This window comes from Lethenteron reissneri, chromosome 42 (assembly GCF_015708825.2).
Source record: "Lethenteron reissneri isolate LAM-NWPU_2019-01 chromosome 42, ASM1570882v1, whole genome shotgun sequence".
NCBI lineage: Eukaryota > Metazoa > Chordata > Hyperoartia > Petromyzontiformes > Petromyzontidae > Lethenteron > Lethenteron reissneri.
In genome coordinates, this window is record NC_083820.1 from 10,151,490 (window position 1) to 10,172,935 (window position 21,446).

At 46.0% G+C, this 21,446-nt stretch overlaps 1 protein-coding gene across 1 annotated transcript in view; it reads right to left on the reverse strand.

The window, feature by feature from the left end:
* The window catches only part of LOC133353040 (nuclear receptor coactivator 3-like), a 79,883-nt gene that overhangs the window by 25,134 nt on the left and 33,303 nt on the right, over window positions 1–21,446 (reverse strand). The window contains 6 exon segments of the mRNA XM_061569127.1: window positions 812–901; window positions 2,518–2,697; window positions 3,072–3,246; window positions 4,578–4,678; window positions 7,898–8,076; window positions 9,658–9,766. Of these exon segments, the coding sequence (XP_061425111.1) occupies window positions 812–901; window positions 2,518–2,697; window positions 3,072–3,246; window positions 4,578–4,678; window positions 7,898–8,076; window positions 9,658–9,746 (814 nt within the window). The 5' untranslated portion in view covers window positions 9,747–9,766.

Sequence of the window (21,446 nt, forward strand, 5' to 3'; positions counted from 1 at the left end):
ATACAGATGTCGCGCGCAAGCGGCCATTTGGAAACATCATGAATTAACAATTGGCACACCGAGTGCCGAGAGCTGTTTAATCCGTCAACGTGCATCAACTCGCATTTCCCTCCCACCACCCTCCCCAGCAGTCAAAAGTGCTTAGTGAATTCATTTTTCATGATGTGAAGATTATTGCGATATCAGTTTTCCCATAACTCTGCCGTTTAGCTTTGCATTTTTATTCTACTGCTTTTCTTTTTTGCTGTACTCCCAGTGCAGGTAAATTACCTAAAAGTTATTCTACTGAAGTTCACCCAACAAGATAATTCTAATCATTGCAGCATTACAATCGATCATCATTTTAACCCATATGCTGTCAATGACACAATACTCAATTAAATTAAAGCGTTCAAAAAATTACAGTCAACAACTGTTGAGCATTCAATGATTCTGCAGAATGTAAAGCAGCAATTTAATAGGTAATAGCTGATTGTTTATAACTTTACCTATTGTGTTTGTTAATACGTACATATTCCACCATCAAATATATATTTATTATTATTAAATGTGCAACAATAGACACATCACGATAGTTTACAAAACGGCCAATAAGACTACAGTGGATCTTATATCATACGATACGTCGTAGCAAAGTATCTACCTATGCATGCTGAACTTGTTTCGCATGGTACGTAGCTGACCGTACTAATCGGAGGTGCGTGGAAGAACAACATCAACGTATCACCACAACCCGAATATTTTGTTGCAAGGCAAGGGGGGTGCGAGGTGGGGGGTGTGAGGTGGGGGGGGGGGCAGCACCACTCCTCACCGCTCATGTCCTGCCTGGTGTAGAACTGCTCGAAGGGACGCTCTGGAGCCGGTGCTCGACGCGCCACGCAGATCAGGCACGACTGCAGCTCTGCAGGCACAAGGTGGCCGAGGGGTGGGATGGGGGTCGCGTGCGTCAGGAGGAGGAGGACATCGCGCGTCATATCAACCTCGGGCGCGCTGTTCGCCCCCGACTTCCCCAACCGCCTAGCTCGGAAAGCAGCATCCCATGATACCGAAAAATCCGTATCCGACCATCGCATATGCACCGTTACCAATTGATCGTCCATATATAGTGGTATTTGTGCGCTGTCGATGTGCACATATCCGATCATTTTGCAGATCCGATGCCTTGGTCCTCAGCGAGTTGGAGATGCGACGTTGTACAGGACAGGCAAAAAGTGAATTACAGAGTAAAAAAAAAGTGCAATCGAGAGCATTTGTTTGGTACTCCCACCATGCCTTGCGTGTCATCACCATACCGCATGTATAATGTGCACACAGCCTCGTTTAATACCACCAACAGTCAAGATTAAATATTCTACAATACCTCCTTTTGCACATATTAATACCCTTTTTTGCAGTCTCAACGCATTTTTCTGTCTGGTGAGTTTCTCATCATTTGCAAAAAAACGTGTTACCATATTCTCCGGAATATTAGGATGCTCTGGAAGAGTGAGACACCAACCACAACCGTGTGCCCGGTGTCAATAAAGTTGTATATACAGATCGAACGCACGCGCAGACCTAATGCATTGTAAGACGCATCCCACCCTCACCCAACTATTTATTTAAAAAAACACAGGGGGCAGGGCAGCGGGGGGAGCGCGCCTTATAATCCGGAAAATAAGGTACACATTAAGTTGAGCGTCGAGGTCAAAGGTGGCGTGTCAACGCGGAGGGAAGGCTGTGTTAAGCGAGAGCTGATGAAATGCAGGGCGATGGGCAGGAAACGATGGAAATCCACGTGTATCTAACATGTGACAACAAGGTATGGCGAACCGTAAGCGGGCTTCCCTTCAGCGTTAACTCGTGTTTACCGCCATCGCTCTCCAGGTAGGCGGAATGCCTCAAGCGCAAGGACGTAAGGACGACAAGAATGTACATCGGCAGAGGCTATTGTCTAAATAACTAAACGTGCGAACTGAAGTATCTTCAGTTGGATACACTCTATATAGAAGACAGTGAAAACAACACGGATCTTTATTTGAGACAAAAAACATCTGTCTGCTACAAAGGAGGGCCATTGCCTGAAACATCACCTATTATTGAATACTTTTTTTTTAGGGTCGTATTATCGAGGTACGTGCCCGAGTGTGCTTGCGCACCACTGCCATCGCAAGTATCACAATGTTTTGCTTGATTAATTTGGACAGTACGAATACAACGAGGACAGATGCAACTTTCTCGGCTGACCGTGCAGCATTCCGTAATGGTAAATCCCAATGCAATATTTACACGAATAAGCAACCGGGGTGGCACTACAACTACAAAAGAATAACGGACGGCTAACAAAACACCCGCGCCCGCAAACGTCGAGCGAGCCGACGCGCACAAATGCAAGCGCATGGATCCTACAAAGGGGTTAAGACGATGGCACTCCATTAAAGCAGCAATTATTCCACATGACTTGAAGCGCGTCTGGATTATAATGCGTGTCCTTGCAACGCTGCTGGGAGTCGGGCGATGTTGACCGCTGCCACTCACCCTCTCCCTCCTCCTGCATGGCGTGCGGTTGGGACACGGCGAAGCACTGCATCATCTCGTAGTGGCTCTCGGAGCCGGCGAGACCAGCGACGCTGGCGCATGGCCGCACCATCATGCGGCAGTTGAACGTGCGGCTGCTGCGGCGCGAGACCGAGTCGCACGGCCAGGGCACTCCGTTCGCTGAACAACAACGGTTCAAAGACACAAGCGGAGGAATCGTGTTACCGAGCTCGGAAGGAGAAAGTTGCAAGCCTGCGATTGCCCACTCATGCCACTGCTGGCAGTAGGGCCTCCACCCTACAGCGAGCTCTTGGGAGACTCGCTAGAAGAGTGCTTACCAAACTTTCTTGAGTTTTTACGCTTTACCATGACACTTTGTACAATCTGTACAATGCAAACATCTCTTCGGGTTGTTTGACCATACTTCACCATGCTGGCCAATGTGGATTGGTGACGGCTGGGGGGAGGAGGAGAAGGAACCCCCCCCCGCCCCCCCCCAGGAACCAGTTCAGATATCACTCGCTACTATGTCAGTTTTTCCTCCGAACGCTCACCTTGAGACTTAGGCAGGGAGCGCACGAACTCCGCATGGTCGCCCACGTGGAGGACGTTGAAGACCACCTTGTTCATCAGCTCCTCCTGGGTGAAACCCAGGTAGTTCTGAACGTTCTCCGACACGAAGGCGATCAGCCCCTCCGGGTCCACCACGAAAAAGAAGGCGTCCAGTGCCTGCCGGTAGCGGGACAGCGGTCACACGTCCGAGGTCAAGGTGCAGCCCTGTCATTTCTTGCTAATACCGCTGCCGGCCAAAGGGCCTCCTCCTCCCCAGAAGCAGCTACAGAGAACGCTCTTAGAGAGGGCTCCTCATTATTGTCCCTCTAGAGAGAGCTCTAGAAGGCATTTGGCCTACTCTTCCATGTCAGCCATATGTCTTGGAAGATGTGGGAGGATCCACGTTGTACCCCAAAATCTGCTAATTGGCTAACTGTGGTGTACCCTATCTTTACTGCTGGGTGGACAGAGGGACGGGGATTCAAGAAAACTGCATTCTTGTTTCAACTTCCGTGACAGGAGAGCGAACCAGCGACCTATGGATTGCGGGTCCAGTGTGCGGCTAAACATTACACAACGGCAGTTCGCCACGGATTAAACACGCACTGTGAAACCTAGCTTTAACGTCATTCAGATTAAGATACCCTCTGGAATGTTAGGCTTTGGCTTATTGAAAGAAGGCAACATCATTGTTTATTGTAATTTTTCATTATGAAGTTGGAAAATACAAGGGTGTCTACACGTACGTTGTCACGAGATCTCAAGGTACTGTGCATATATCCACTCTCGTGCTGCGTTGCTGCACGTGCAAGAGCAACTGCTTGGTCACAATAATAATGATGAAAACTTTTTTAATTTTACACGTAACATATTTCATGCAAACGCATCTCAGAACGCTGCAGAATATGTCACACGCACAGATTTCGCATTGGAAGCGCGGGGAAACCACATACAAGGTTGAAGGCAGCCAAAACCGGTCCGCTAACAATTGCCCCAAACTCTGTGATCCTATGAAGTTTGTTCTCCTATAATGCAGTCGTTGCGCACTATGTAAAAATCGATTTACAATACATACTATATCATGTAGGGTAAAGCACAATCCGTGATAGCACGTGAGATGCGTATGCAGGTTGAACAAAAACTGATGCAGGTGGGTAGCAGCCGTACAACTGCATATTCCTATTCATATTCTTGGATCTTTCGGTAAAGTCACGTAAAAGGGAAATAATAAAATAAAATAAATTAAACAATAAAATTCTCACGACGTTTCGGCCACAACACAAGCAGCCATGAACTCAATCGCGTTATATGCGATTCCCATCCGCGTCATGATAAAAATGTGTTCCCAAATACATTAACCGCGTTATATCCAATATGCGTTATGAACAGCACACAAGCAATAGCAGAACAGACTGTACTGGGAAGTTTGCCCAACCCCCATATTAATACATCTATTACACCCCTCCTCCCCTTCCCTATAAATTGAAGCTGAAGTGGTGGCCGCTCACCTTAAGGAGCAGAGGGCCCAGGGCCTCCTTTTCAATGACGCTCTGGCCACTGGAGGACACGTCAGACTGCTGGACGTCACCGTGGAAGGCAGCATTTTTCTCTGAAAACATAAATGCGAACACATCAAAATGTGAGTGGCTACGTTTTACGCAACTTTCCCGCGGTATTCGGTTATTTGTGACATTTGCTATTTAAGATCCTAATACACACAATAAATGCAGTGGATTTATGTAATTTAGAAAATATTTCAAGCAATGCAGAAGCTATCCTGTAATTTCACCACTGTATAAACAGAATTTAGTTTCATCCTGGCACTATGCTAAAAAAAAACATGGAATTTGTTTAAATAACTAAATGTTTGTTAAATTTCTAACACAATTAGTAAACCAAATACCTTCACGTACACAACAGTAACATAGTTCTGCATTACTTGTGAAGTTCGCTATTTCAGATCCTGAGACACGGCATACTTGTGCATTGTGCGTTATTTAAAATGTGCAACTTCGCAAAAACGTGCAAATTTACCACAAAATTTGTATAATCAACGTACACCCAGGCAATGCGACAATGCTCTCGGATGTGACAGTAAAACAAAACTCATACTTCTCACATAACCCGACTGGAAGTCAATAACGTACAGCAAATAAAGGTGCAGCCCTGCAATTACTTGCTCATGTCACTGCTGGCACAATAGCCTCAACTAGAGGGAGCTATGGAGAGCACCTCTGGAGGCTAAAACAAGCTATGAAATAACTACAAAAATAATGACAACCGTTTACAGCCCTTTGTCAATCAACCACTAGATAAAGGCCTCCACATTCCGTGTCAGTCACGTGGGAGTTTGACAATATTTCACCACCCTGGGCAGTGTGAGATGGCGAAGGTGGGGGAGTCGGGGTGGGGGTGGGGGGGTAGGGGGTTGGAGAGGCCCAACCCCCAGCAAGCCAGCTCACAAATCACATGGCTTGCGCAATCGAACTCAGGTCGCCCAGTTCATAGCGCAGCACTAATCGCTGTGCCATTGCTCGACCCATTAAAAATAATTTCGGGAACAAACGCCAGATTATGTAAGATTGTGCCTCCAGCAATGGCAGATTCAACATGGATGAGCACAGTGCACGGCACAGAAAGCCACAGATTAATTACCAACTGGGAAAGGCAGCCACCGTAACCAGCCACCGGAAAACGGCAATTTGGCCAAGGAACTGGTGGTGGCATCAAATTAGACCGTTGCCTTTCATAAACAACATGACGATTCCGAGCTTCAATCGCTATGTCCACCAGCATCTGGTTTTCAAGCGGTTCAATTATTATTAATATTATTTACGATTCGTTTAACGCAATAGGCCCATTTTTTTTTTCATCTGCTGAACGGAATATTTGCAGAGGCGCTCGCAAGTGCCAATCTCTGAAAGCGAGAGTCTGTTGTCCCTCTTGCACCTTCGGTGGCAAAACACATTCGAGGACGGTTCATTGCAGAAGCAAACCAACGTGGCGGCACGAATCAAACAAAATAACGAGAAGGAACGCTCGATGCCAAAACATCGACCAGTGCCCGCCCGCAAGTACTGCATAGCGCCGCCGTCCCTTTGACGTCAGAAAATGTCACGGCAACACCGTTACATAATCAGCTTTTAATAATTCACGATGGCTTCTTCAGCCTAAAATACAACCTTTAGCACACTGCTTTGTTCTTGATGGGGGATATTTTTTTTTACGATTCTTTTTTTTTTATTGTTTTTGGCTTTAAGTTAAATTGTTTATTTGCTTCCCACTGCGATGTTAAGTTATATATGGTCCTGTGAAGAGGTCAACAGTGTTTCCCCTACACAAAGATGGAGCCAAAAGACGTCATATTTTCATAAACAATTTTTTCGGTTTTTTTCCACTGGCAAGATCACATCTTTTACGAAAACACCTCCCATATTTTTTATATATAGGTCATATAGCTAATCACAATTGCTTTCTCACACCACTGCTGGAGGAAGGGTCTCCACTAGAGGGAGCTCTAGAAAGGCCATCGCGAAGGGACTTTTCCTCCTCTTCCATGCTGGCCAGATGACTTGGAAGAGAGTACCGACCCACACATTACTCACCACACACGGACATGCCGATCCACTAACTGCGGCGTACCCATTTATACCGCCGGGTGAACCAAAGGCAGCGTGCTAACCGTTACACCAAGGAAGCATCACCTACTTTTGTTTTTTAAGTGTTTACCATGAAACTCTCATCTGACATCTCATTTACTCTGGTCACAAGTGCTCGTACTTTCCTTGAAGGTGAGTTAAGGTGGCGGCACCACGCGTGCAGTGGCATGCCCGAGAGAGAGACACAGCGCTCGCACCATGCAAGTCACAAAAACGGTCTCATGAAGAAAGCAGAGTTCAGCTGCCGGGATGAGATTGTTTATGGTGCACGTGACATGACCAGCCAGCTCCATCATGGGGTTCTAGGGGGTTCACGCACTTCATGGCAGGATGTAGCGAAGCCACAACCGTTATTTGTATCATGCGAGAAATCGTTAAGCCTTAAGCAACCCATTTTACTCGAGACAAATTCGGAGGAGCTTGCCATCAGCCCCATGCTGTCGCTGGGATGTCCACATGAAGTGTACCAATAAGATTACTGTGAAATACATTTACTATATGAGACATCAATTTTCACGCAAATATTTCACACTACATGGCGGCTGTCGATGTGCTCTATTCCGTACAGCATCAACTCTGCTTCGTGCCCCGGTCCAAGATTTGTGGAATGACCCCCACTCTTTATGGACCTCCCCACACCTTCGATTTAGCGCGGATGGCTACGTACTGTGCAAAAGAAGTTCGAAATACATACGACCTTGAATGTATGTATCGTAGTATCACCATATTGCGATGGCCTAGCGGTTACATGGCCGTGCAGTAGCATCTTTGTCACTTGCTGCGTCACTTGTTGGGTCCGGCCGCCACCCTGATTAATACTTAACCAAAAAGTTTGCACCTTCTGCTTCATTACAGTGGACTTTAAAAATCCACGTGCCGTTATTCGAAAAAGAGTAGGACATGTTTGCCGCATCACGCTTAAAACACCAGCCAAAATTTGGTAAACGACTCAGAAATGGGCAAATTTTTTAAAACCGCGTACAAACATCACCCACTGAGAAGTTACCGCAGATGAGACTGTGAAATGTAGTGCTTTCGCCATCGCATTATGCTGTAACAGCGACGCAAAATAGCATGTGTACTGCTCATCGAGGATTGTATTTGATCACGGGCCACCCCACTACGTACCAACTCCTCCTCCGCTTTGCCGAGCGGTCGCCACGACATACCTTGCTCGCGTTGCTTGATTTGCCGGATCTGGCTGACGGTCTCGCGCAGGACGGCGCACGAGTCCGGCTTCACTCCCAGCCCGTCGATGTCACCCATGTTGGCCGAGATGAGCTCGGCGAGCTCCTCGATGTAGCGGCTCGTCTGCTCGCGTCGACGCTTTTCCGCGGGCCATCCCAGCCTGTTGCCACCCACACAGCGGAGCCACACACACACACACACGCGCGCAACGTACCGCCCGTACTGCTGATCAGCCACCGTCCAGGAACCTCCCAATACTGGGACATGGCCTGCCCCGATTTTCTTGCATTTCTTCCTTTCCCCAGTTACCCACATCCAATAGTGGCCTCGGAACGCTCTGATTTTGTTTGCTTCTATTACTTTGGCCTTCTCTAGCTATGCGCTCCATAGTCAATTTTGGCAGGGCTGGGACACCAAGGGTGCGCTGTTTTAGGCAACCCTTAGTTTGAGAGCATTACAACGAGTCAATTGCTAAGGATATGCATTATTCTAAGCCGAAGCCAAGATCACTTATATTAACCAAAGACAGTTTTTTTTTTACGAATCAAAAATAAATGCCATCAGCCACTGCACACGCATAAGTGTCTTGTATATACTTCTTTGGATTTCCATGAAGTGCCCTTATCAAGCACTGGGTAAACACCTATTGTGAGTGAATGTTAAAACAAACAGCAACTCACCAAAATAAACAACAACTCACTCCCATCTAGAGATACTCAACATGACCCCAACGATTTTCCTTGGAAAACTTAAAACACACACGTATCATGTGAGATAGTTCTGCTTTCAAAAATGAACATCACCTTTGACATTTACTCTTTCTGCGTACAATATCGAACGACTGTCACAGCTGCATATACAAAAGGGAAAGGACAGCTGTGCCACGATCTCTTTCCATCAGAAATTATTTTATACAATCACAAGTTTTTATGCAAAAAATATCCCATGCCACAGCTTGCTCGTGAAGTTGGGAGCGGTTAATGCAGCGATCAGCGCGCTGCGCTAAGAACCCCGCGACCTAAGTTTGATTCCTGCTCACGGCCAAGATCAGTGACGATAATCAGAATCAATCATGTGCTTCTCCTAGGTCGACCCAGCCTCAAATGAGTACCTGGTGTGACGTGTAAAGATTAGCACTGGCGAAGACAAAGGTGGCCGAGTGGTATTGGCCACCCACCCTCTCGAGTGCCGTGCCGGCCTTCATAAGTGCAAGCTAACAGCACTCGCCCCAACAGTCTGTTAACAGTCTACATGGGTGATCTTTGTCTTTTTGTGGTGAGTTGAACATTAAACATACATCCTATACAATGGGAATAATTTTGCTGGCTCATGATGAGATATGCAGGCCATTTCGTAACAGCCACAGTGTTCAATGTGTCAAGAAAAAGAGACCTCTCCTCTTATAGTGTAAGGAATCAAAAATGTCAATGTCAAACGACACTGGCCAACCCAAGGTGCTAAGTAATATACACGTTAAAACACAACAATTGATTTTATTTACACACAAGAAAGCTTCAACAAGTTGCAATATCATTTTAAAGAAGAATCCTGCATTCAGACGTCTGGCCTACTCTGCCCGAGAGGACGACCACAATGGAGATGGGAGCGATGAGATCACCTCCTGTGCTGCAACGAGACGGACGGAAGTAGCACTCGGCAGTGGGGGCATGGCGACGGCAAAGGCCTTCGTACACAACAGTGCGTCGACAACGGCATGATGATGATCATGAGTGGCCCTTACATGTGCTCTTGCGGCGAGGACGAGGAGCCTTTGCGTTTGCGCGAATCCCCAGTGGGAGGCTCCGACGAGCCGTCCCCGTGGCCACTCATGTCTCCGCGGTGCTCACCACCTGAACACACGCCACAACAGGTCACACCACCTTCAGATCGAGTCATCCGCGAACACCTCTTTTTCCACCACACAACCAAGCCACGCCAGGGCCGTGCCGAGCCAGCCCCCGGAGCGGCTCAAGAGGGACAGCGCCGTTTGTCCACTGCAGTGACCTGAGCCCTGCCGCCGCCGACGTCACACATGACGGACGGGTCTCTTGATGAAAACGATTGGGCCCGCTCCTGACTCCTGTTTGGCTCCACGAGCAGATTCAGATGTCTCGTGAAACTACAGTTTGAGATTGCTTCTGGCACAGCTCAGCGAATAGCCAAATGGAAAAACCACTGGTTACGAAGAGGGCCTCCTCCTCTCGATGGCACGGCTCAGATATGCCAGTGGAAAAGGCGTAAAGGAGATCTCCGAAGCCCAGGTCGAGTGCCATCGAACAAGGCCGTCTAAGGTGTTGCTCGGCAGACAATGCTCTGGCGCGTGACAAGTAGGGCAAACAGATTGCACAATCGCCTGTGTACTCAGAGGCTTTAATTAAGCAGCAAAAGAGGATAGCTCCCTTGAGCAATGGCAGTGGCAATTGTAATTTTTTAAATGAGTATGCTTTGTTTTAAAGGTCTCAACGTTGCTGTAGGTTCAGTGTGGTGTTTGTTATGACACGTGTAGAAAGCAGAAGTACGCATTTAACAACAAACTCACATTCGTCAATAAGTGTCTGAACAGGAAATGTGCTCTGAAGAGTCATTGCCTGAAACATCGCCCTATTTTTTTTTACTTTTAAGGCAATGCTATTGATGCCTGTTTTGAGTTTTTTTTAAGTTGTCCTTGTGCACCACTGTCAACAGAGGATCACCAAACAATTTGTTTGATAAAGTGTTTCAGTAGAAAAAGGTAAGGGGGTGTATTACAGGGCTATTTTAAGAAACTCACACATTGCTTGAACTTCCATTCAGGGAGATTGAAAGAAACTGGCAAACACCAGATTGGCAAGTCCAGTGTGCCAACCCAATGCTCCATGGCAGCATCCCAGGTGTTTACATACAGCAGTGGAATTACCATGGTTGTACCGATACACCCACATGAGCTTGAGATTTGATGAATTGTCAGCATTCTTCTCAAACACAAATTATCTGTTTTTACATTGTGGCGAATGTAGGAGCCAAACGAATGTACCGATTTAAAAATTGAAAAACACTGAATTCTTCCTGACAGGAGCGATTTATAAATATTCACTCGTCGACTGATGCATCATCGCGCAGCTCGTAATTAGTCATGTGCAAATGCAAAGCTTAGTATATTAAATGAGCGGGTAGTCAAAACATCTTGCAAGCGGATGAGCATAAACCGTTTAACTCGTGGCACTCCACGGGAGAGGGAGACAGAGTCGAGGATGTAATACATGGGAACATGGTAAAGGAATTGGAGAGGGGGGAGAGAAGAGAAAGAGTGGGAAGAGGAATCGGGAAATGGGAGCAAAGGGTTCAGGGAGAGATTAGGATGAGGCAGAGGCGAAATATAAAGGCCTCGACGCTGCTGCACGGAGCAGGCGTCTGTTTTCACGGAGGGCTGCGGCGTGAGGGGGAGGGATTCAGAGCGGGTGTGGCCACACAAGTCACGTGATGTATACGAGGCTCAGGCTGATTTGCGTTAGAGATAATCACACTTGATATTTACATTTTCAATACAACCCAAATGATCTGTGAACTTGATATGAGTTCACAAATATCTAACTTCTTAAATTAATTTTTTTCTCTCAAAACAACCTCCACCCCCCCCCCCCCCCCCAGGGAAGTTTTCTCAACATCCAAACATATCAGGATCCGTTTCACAACATGCAAGACATTTTTACAATTTTGCTCCATCAGCCTTCTGAACTAATATTTTATTTTTCAGCAGCAACCTGTTTAAACAGACAAAACTATTAAACCAGTGTTGAATTTTACGAGTCTGATGAGCAGTGTGGCCCTGTTAATTATTTGGCAGGCATTTTTTTGTAACACTGTACTACAAACGCCAAGTGTGTCAACATTCTTCTGACATTCGACATTTAAACCAATGGCATTTCATCAACACACAAAGCCCTCAGTCACCATGGATTACAACTACTGCGATTAAGCGCCAGAACACACTCACCTTAACCACCAACAACAAAAGACACCTCCAAAATAGGTAAATTCTCTAAACTAATAAAATTCATGCAAAATGTAAAAACAAAACGCAGAACACGTTGACAACAGGATGTATGATTTTTTTTCTCTCCCACAATTTTTTTTGTCTTTTACCAACGAGCACAAGAAACTTTCCACGCATCATTTCCTTTCCTACACACACTGGCCATACGCGGAAAATTAAGAGCGCGAGCCGTCTACACGGCCCCCCAGGCAAGTTGCCCTGTGGATCCGACCTGCAGAGACCCTTGGAAACTGCCTGGCCTTCTCAGAACCAGTGGAGAGGAGAACCGAACGAACAACAGCGTGTTGAAGCCGCACAGAATCCCATAAAGCACCCGTGGACACAATGTCCTTCCTCCTCAGAACCACTCTAAGGCATCTCAATGTTGAATGTCAGGGCGCAGTAGCAGCAATGGCGGTAATAGTGAAAGGTTGAAACCATTAGGCAGACATATATAGTCAAGTAAAAGTTATTTCCTGCTCAAATGAGCATCGAGGCAGTGCTCGTCTATAGTTTACCACCAGCCCTGAGCGAACGGTAAAAAATCCACATTATCACGGGTGTGGGGGGGTAGTTAGGGTTTCCCCAAAAAGTGGCACTTGTTTTTTCGACCCCGGAGGGATGATGGGCTGAGTCAACCCTCCAAAACCAGGATTTGAACTGGCAACCTTCCGAGTTGTGAGCCGCTCGCTCTACCAAATAGCCACCCATCGTCAACCCCTGCTCAGTAAAATCAATTACGGCTCCGCCAGTCAGCACGTCCAATGAGAACGCAATCGGTGCATACATTTTGACATCGTTGGCGCAGTTTGCAAGACACAAACGGAAACAATAATTAGGCTATAATCATTTCAGGACCTCAAACGTACCTTATCAGATGCAAGTTGCACAGCATAACGTATCCACACTCGGCAGCCACTCACAATCGATGCAGCGGCCTTCGCAAATTAGCAAATGGTGATGCGAGGGGCCACTCGCATGCAGGCGTGTTCAGGAAGTATCTTACGATGCAAGGTAGCAAATCGCCGGGTCCCATCGCATGCTTTTGGGATGGCGGAAACCACACATCGAGGGCAGCTCCTTTATCGAGCGATAACACCCGCCGCTTCTCTCATGGAGTACAAAAAATATTTAATTAATTATTACCCACTTATTTCCCTTTTCTCCTAAAACACCAAGCAAAGCCATCCCAGCAGGCTGTCTTGGGACACGGTGGAAGTGGAACCGTAGTTGGTGACCCACTTCAGTTACAGGGGAATTAGGTTGGTTACTTTGGCAAAGAGATTGCATGCACAGGAAAGTTGGGTTTGGTTTGGCAAAAGAGATTTTTTTGGTAAGCCAGAACTCAATAAACGAGTGCCAATTCACGAAGCGCAACAAAAACTAGCGGTAAGATGATTCTGGTCGTAATTCAATTGTCTCGATTTTAGAATTGATTCTTATCTCATTTAGTGGTAAAAGTTGCACCTCTAGCAGCTGGTGGGGTCTGGTGAAGCGATTGCATATAGGAACATCCGATTCGGGGGGAAAAAGACAGATGATTATTTTACGCATAATTCTGTGCATGCATCATGAACTCAAGAATTAATCCTACACACGCGATCTGATGAATGAATATAAGTGCGCTTAAGAATCAAAATTGATTGGCTAATCAAAACCAGACAAAGCTTACACACCTTTTAAGTTTAAATTCCTTCATTTGTATTTCATATGCGTACCAACCACCTCACAGTTCATTCCTAAAACTTATCTGTCTCAGGAATGCAGGGCAGCTGAATTCCTTTTATTTAAATTGCTGGGTGGATCTTGCCTCGTTATCACAAGATCAAATCTTCCCACAATCCAAAGTGCCAGCAACATTTTATAATTCGACTTTTTGATATAAATTAGATTAAGTAATACCTTGATTAATTATTGAAGGGGTTTGTCTGTTACTTGGCAGCTCCGATTAAGTAACTAATCATATGCCAATTTAAAACCTGGTCGGACATTTCTTACATTTAATTCTCATCAGGCCCCACGGCATGAAGTCTAGTCTCCACCCCTTAACTTTATCTCTCTATCTTCTTTCGGTAAAGTCACGTAGAAGGGAAATAATACAATAATACAAATAAAACATAATAAAATAATTCTCACGACGTTTCGGCCACAACGCCGGCTGCTTGCGTTGTGGCCTAAACGTCGTGAGAATTATTTTATTATTTTTATTTTTTATAATTTCCATTCTACGTGACTTTACCGAAAGAACCAAGAAGATGAATCCCTGCAGTCACGAAAGCTTTAAATCGAAATTTATCTCTCTAATTATGTTGCTATGAAGGACCGTTGCCCGAAATGTCACCTATTATGTATTTGGTTTACACTATAAAAAAGGCAGTTATTGACGAATGTATCGAATTGTTCGCGTCGAATCAATGCATCGTTATACCCATATTATTCGTACTCAAGGTACCACAAAACATGTCAACTCCCAATTTCGCATCAACGATACGGCTTGAGCCGAATGTTTCCTCTGCACGAATGAGACAATGAACACGCTGGTGCGGGAGGCAGCTGCGCCTTGCTGCTGCTGCTGCAACATCAACACTGGTGCTAATATCTGCGTCCCAAGATTGGCTTAATGTTTGCTCAACACCAAATGGCAACGGCGCGTTGTGCAGCTGTTCCCTACGCGCACAATTAAGAGGCCTCCTATTGTGATGCATTAGGCAATCGGCAAGCTGCGTACCACTATCCATCGCCGTTAATATTAATGGTAAATAACCAATCTCGGGAAAACAAGTTAATGCAGCACCAAACTCAGAGGAGTCCATCACAGTAATGTTCTTGCTTAATAAGCTTTCCCCGATTGAGCCTCATTCATCAAGGGGCTTTTAAATGCCAATTTAATCATAGCGTCTGCAATGAATACAATTATAACAATGCTCGTCTCGTTTTAGGTGTTGCCATGAAGCAATTAATCACGCAACGTCAGCCTTCGTTAATATCTTGCCAATCCAGCGGTCAACCTTTTTCTTCGTTGACATCGCTGGAACGACATTCTGAGCTTTGACGAGTGACCACGAATCTTAATTGCCAAACAATAGCCGCCGTGATGCAATGGTTAGCGCACTGCACTTGCAATCCAGAAGTCGCCGGCTCCATTCGATCCTCAGGAACGGCAGCTGGAACAATGGGACATTTCTTAAATCCCTCCAGCATATTCTTGGTTCTTTCGGTAAAGTCACGTAGAAGGGAAATAATAAAATAATAAAAATATAAAACAATAAAAATTCTCACGACGTTTCGACTACAACACAAGCAATCATCATCAGGTGTGAAATCCACAGCAATAAATTTTGAAAAAAGTGGCGGTTTTTCCTAATGTCCTAGAATTTTTATAGTTTTATATTTATATTATTTTATTATTTCCCTTCTACGTGACTTTACCGAAAGAACCAAGAATATGAATCCCTGCAGTCACGAAAGCTTTAAATAAAAAAAACCCTCCAGCAGTATAAATTAATACAACAATGGTTATTGGTAGGTTGCGTGTAGTAGGGTAAACGATGGGTCAGTTATTTCCACCTCTTCCAAGATGTCTGGCCAACGTGAACAAGTCGCCCAACAGCCCATCTAGAGAGGTCACTCTAAGAACTCCCTCAAGTGGAGGCCCTTCCACGGGAGCCCTTCCTCCAGCAGCGGCATGAGCAAGCAATTGCAGGACTGCACCTTTAACGTTTGACAAGCTCGTGCAATTTTGCAAACAAATAAAGGTGAGCCACTCTGCGAAAGAATACCACAACGCAGACTGCGGATATATCCGCCGCCAGCGCTGACGTCCCTCGGTTATTTAGAGGCGAGTGGCTGCATTTGCAACAAACAGAGGGCCGAGCAAATTGAAAACCGAGGGAGGGAGGGAGGGAAGAGCTGTCGGCCAGGGGAAAACACAGAGGCAGGGTATTTGGCTCGGTGTGCTCGCACACTGCACGAGTGCTGCGGAGGTTGTAATTTATTGGCAGAAAAGGGGGTCATTTGCAGCATGTGGCCCCACCTGGCGTCGGGAGTCTGGCTACTTCCGTCCATGAAGTGCCTTAGTCTAAAATAACGACGCAAGCGCTTACATACTACCCGCAGAACAGCACGCATGGAAACCCGAAACACACATCACAGGCCAAGCATTGCCTACGCACAGAAGCGTACCGCTGTCAATTTTCTTCAAATAGTAGTACTGCTTTAACATTATTTTTATAGTCTTTCAAATATAGAAAATATATTAGCCGCTGTCTCGTCGCTAAAACAAAAGTTCAATGCATTTGCAAGTATTGCTGCAGCCGAGGAAGAATAAATGGTTCGGACCTTGAAACTAACTTGTTTTGATCGAACAGAGCTAATCACTGGAGAGATATTAAAATAACCTTTTGCAGATAAACAGAGAGGGCAGATTACAAGCTTGTCTCCCTTGTTTGCTGATGATGCTAAGAGCTCAAGGGGTTGTGACATCGGCACAGATTCCCGGCTGACGAGAGAGAAAGCCCGTAGGAATTCACAGCGCCATACGCTCACAACTCCCGACAGCCACGGCGTTGCGATAGTTAAAATAAAAAACATGTATCCTCATGCTTTTTTCCCTTTTTATTTATTTCCCACTCGGGCTGGGCCACTCAGGGCACGAGTATAGCTTCATCACAGGGGAGTAAAACATTATTTTTAGCAGTGGGGTCCATAGGGACATGCACAAAGAAGCACAGTATTATGCGTGCGTGCGTCTGTATGAACGTATCGGCGCAGCTTAATACAGCATCATCATACAAGCCGGCATGCATGCTGTATTCTCCTGTGTCTCCCTGGAAAACGTGACCGTCTCGGCAATCGCTCGTCTGCTCGCAAAGGTTATACATAACGCGCGCTATATATAGAGAGCACGTCGAACTGAAGAGATGGAGCGACGGAATCCGATCGTGTGTGTGTTTACGTGCTTGGTGAATTATGACATTGTGGAATCGTGAGAGATGGCGACGGCTTGGGGAGGGCCTTCTTCCAACGATGGGGTTGATGGTAGATGAAGACGACGATGAAATATGTACGTATCGTTCCCAAGATTGGGCAACGCATTTTTTAAGAAAAAAAAAAGACATTAAAAAAGCAGATGATGAAGTGGAACAACTTGCTATATCTACAGAACGAGTTTGGACCATTGGAATTGATGGCTGAAGGCTAAATTACCTCCATGTCACTGTCTACACACCCCACAGTAGCATGCAACAATTTGAAAAATCTTTTAACCCTTGTTTGTTTTCACGGCCCAGTCAATATTTGACAAGCACAACTAAACGTTTACACTGCGGTGTGCGCTGCCTATTTTCCATGCAAATACCAGCCTCCTACATCCACCACACAAGAGAAATAGCCGACGGGGAAACAAATGGCACTTTAAAAAAAATATATAGATGAAAATAAAGAAGCTTTGGGGCCCACTAGAGTATACTTTTAAAGCCAATTGATTCATCATCACGCTCCATGTGATCTTGTCAGGGGAAGAGTCCATCAAGCAGCAGCACATCCAGAGAAGAAGAAAAGCAAACAGAGGCACTCGACCAACAGAGGAGCAAACACACGGCCGGCCACAAGGTCGAACATCAAATACGGTGGCTCTCGCACGGCGCGCACATTCTAACTTCATTAAATACGACTGCGGAGGATTCTGTGGAGGTTTTTCGTGGTTGTGCCGTGTGGATCGCGGACGTGTTTTCTGGTTGGAACCGCTACGTGATTTTTGGCACGATGTCCTCCGACGTTTTGCGCCACTTGTTGGGAGCGTCCCCATTTCCTTTCGCTCTTCACTTCCTGAAGCTCCCAGCACGTGGAGCGAAACGTCGGACATCGAGCCGAACACCCGCGGTTACAATCCGAAATCACATCAGAGGGCAAAACTTGATTAAATGCCTGGAATATCCAAAAACACACCGATCTCCTGTTCAGTTTTGAATAGACTGGCTAAAGTACTGTTGGTGAGCACCTATTAAAGTTAGCATGGGGGTGATATCGCCAGCACCACACACGACCACCTTTGTTTCCCCAGTGCTTATTTTTAACTCCACATCAGGTTATAATTTTAAGGCTGAGTCGACTTTGGGGAAGGCCCAGCAACAGTTCCAGATATCAATCGACACTGATGTTGGTCGTGGCCAGGAAAATGAACTCGAGTAACTGGAATTTGGAAGAGCATTGTGAGCCAACCACTATGCCACAATTCCACCACCAAAAGCACACAACACACACAATAAAATGGCAGTGAGATGGAAATAATGCAGATTAATAATTGACTGCCATTGTTATTAAAATGTAGCCGATAAACTTTACAATTATGCTGTTTACCTAGAAGCTATTTGCAATGGCATTTTGCAATGTGGTCACAGTTTGTAAATTGAATTTATGCTTGAAATGAATGTGTAATTTAAAAGGCCAAATGGGGTAAATGTTGGTGGGACTTTGACAAAGGAGTACACACAAGTTTGTAAATAATTTTCTATTATCCTTAAACCGCAATCCAATATTTAACAAGAGAGTTGATCACAAACTGTTAGCTCTGGAGTGTTGTCAGTTTCAGGCAAGCCAAACATCTCTCTGGATCCAGTTTGAGTTTTAATACTCAAGTAACTTTTCTTATTTTGCCTTGACAAAGCCCGAGTGCGATTACGATATCATGAAACACTCACACCGATTCGTCCAGGATAAAGCAAAACTATACTCATTCGGACAGGCAAAACTAACCAATGAGCTTTTAGCTTAATAAATTGCACGTTTTAAAAACACGGCAGTCACGATCTCCCTCCGCCGACGTGCAGTTGGTGGGTGACACGCGACACGTACTGTCCCGCTAACCGCCGCCATGAAGCAAAAAAAAACTGTGGCCCATACGGGTTTAAGGGCTCGCGGAATTCATACTAAAAAAACTCCTTGAAAACTCCCAAAAAAATTGGATAAACACCACGAAGGCAGAGAGGGGGGGGGGTGACTTGCGCACAAATAAATAAGTGCACGCCCCTCCGCCACCGCTGCCGCCCGAATCCAAAGGCACATTCCGCAGCATGTGGACGGGGAGAATAAATTCAACACATGACCAGGAGAGAGACACACGAGAGAGAGTGGGATAAACAGATCGCCGTCACGTCCGCCGAGCGGACAGGCGAGCGCGGAGGCCAGCATTGTACAGTAGTAGCTGCCACAATGTGTGTGCCAGGCAGCCCAATGGCAAATGGGGAGCAAATGACAAAGGGATTTTAGAATAATTCGCCAGCTTTCCCGTACCCCACCCGCCACGTTCCCCAAAAAATCCTACCAGTTCGCTATTTTCCCCCTTTATATCGGCCGCAATTTAAACGGCAGCCAACCAACCCTTCGTGCTTTCTTTTCTTAATCCGGAATGGTAACAACAGATGGCCAAAAAATGGAGCCATCTGCTTTGGACGGCATCAAGGTATTACCGTGGCAAGAGTAATACATATTTATAGCCCCATCAAATCTACAGGTATTTATTTACGTTTAAAATACTTTGAATTCGCCACTTTAAAATCCATTTGGGGGAAGAAAAAGAATCCGCCATACGTTAATTTGTCACTGCGCACCATAAACACTGGCCAAATTCATGATGTGCCGCCGTCCTACCGGAGTTACGCTAGAGAAAGAGGATAGGGCAATGTACAAAAACGCCAGGTCGATTCAAAACAAAGGGGAGACCGACACCAATAGTCAACGTTGCATTGTCATACCGTTCCGACTCACTGCTCTCACTTCAACATTAGGACTTGATTACGACTCGCATGGCTGGCGCAGGATTTAGTCTCACACAAGTCGCGCTTTCAATGCCTCTCACCCCCCCCCCAACGCCCCCACCACACACACACACAACACAATAATCGCATCAAACACCTTTTCACTGTGTCCTGGGCTACTTCACGTATTATGCAATGGCGTTGGCAACAAACAAACAAAAAGGTGGGGAGGTGGTGGCGGTGGAGGAGAGGGGGAAAAAATTGTGGCTTCCTGGCAACCACGATGTGTCAGCTGAACAGGTACTCACTGTAGTACACCACGTCAACGAGAAACGTGTTTTTCACAGCCTGGAGGGGGACGGGGGGCTGTTCATGCTTGTGGCAGAAGATTTCGAGGATCAGAGAGAGAAGTCCAGGACGACAATGGATTTTGCCACACTGGCCCCACCACGTAACCCCGCAAAAGATTATAACCAACCTGTTTGCGCGCATGGTGCAAATGTGGCAGAGAGATGAAGGGGTGCTACGCCAAGCCAGCCTGGAGCTGTTGTGGTGACAGAACGCTGCAACATTGTGCAGATACACAATTTATAACTGGTTTTAATAGTTAGTGCAGGTAATGCTGCTCTGGTGTGATGGTGAGCGCACTGGATTTGCAATTCAGCAGTTGCCAGTTCCATTCGATCTCCTGGCACGGCAGTTTCAACAATGTCCAAGTGTGTTAAATATTCCCCACCCCACCGCGTCTGTCCGCCCAGGAGTATAACCAGGGTAACCGCAGGGTCACGTGCGGTAGGATAAAGTTGTGGGTACTGCCACCTCCTACAAGACTTCTGTCCAGCGTGAGGAAGTAGGCCAAAACACCTTCCAGAGGGGCCCTCTGGTGCCTCCTGAAGTGGAGGTCCTTCTTCCAGCAGTGGTATGATCCAGCAATTGCAGGGCTGAACCTTTACCTGTATTGCTGAACCAAATAAGATTTCAAACTACATCTTTGTCATTTGTTGGGTGAATAAACAGTGCCCAACTATATATTGTTCTATGCACACAAGGTATCTTTGCCGACATGAAATTGGGGAGCGACAGTGGCGCAGGGGTTATCGCACCGTATTTTCAATCAGGAAGAGCCGAGTTCATATTCGCAACCACAACTCTCGGGTACTGGATCGTCAACTCTCTCACCGGCCACAAGGATTGCCATCTGTGAAGTTCAAAAGAAATGTGGACACATGGGACAAAAAATAATCTCACGATACCAGAAGAGGAGAGAGAACTACGTGTCAATGCATTTTTGCTATGTGTGGTGTATTATACGACGCAACTGCCAAACCCCCAGAAATGTTAATGTCCCAAAGAACACTTTTCTTTAGGACAGCAGTCTACGAATAAAGGACGATCATGGAAAAATCAGCACGAGTGGCAACTCTAGCAACCAGCGTGAAGTATGGTCAAACAACCCCCACGACCTACACGGTGTGGGTAGGCCTTCACCTATCCTATACTTTGCACTCAGAGCGTCTTTGGCTGTATTATTTGTTGTAACTTTCTGACCTGCCCCTACTGGGCATCTGTGGGGGGAAAAAAAGCTTCGTAGCTCATTGGATTTCTCCAGGTTAAAGATTCTGAGTCTGAGCGAGCCGTGGTTTGACTAATTATTAGCGTTCATATTCTTCGCTGGTCGTACTTCAATGTCACGAGAAAAAAATAAAAGACGCGTGTTGATATACGTTGTCGAAAACCACAACCAATTTCTGTGTAGAGTTGCAC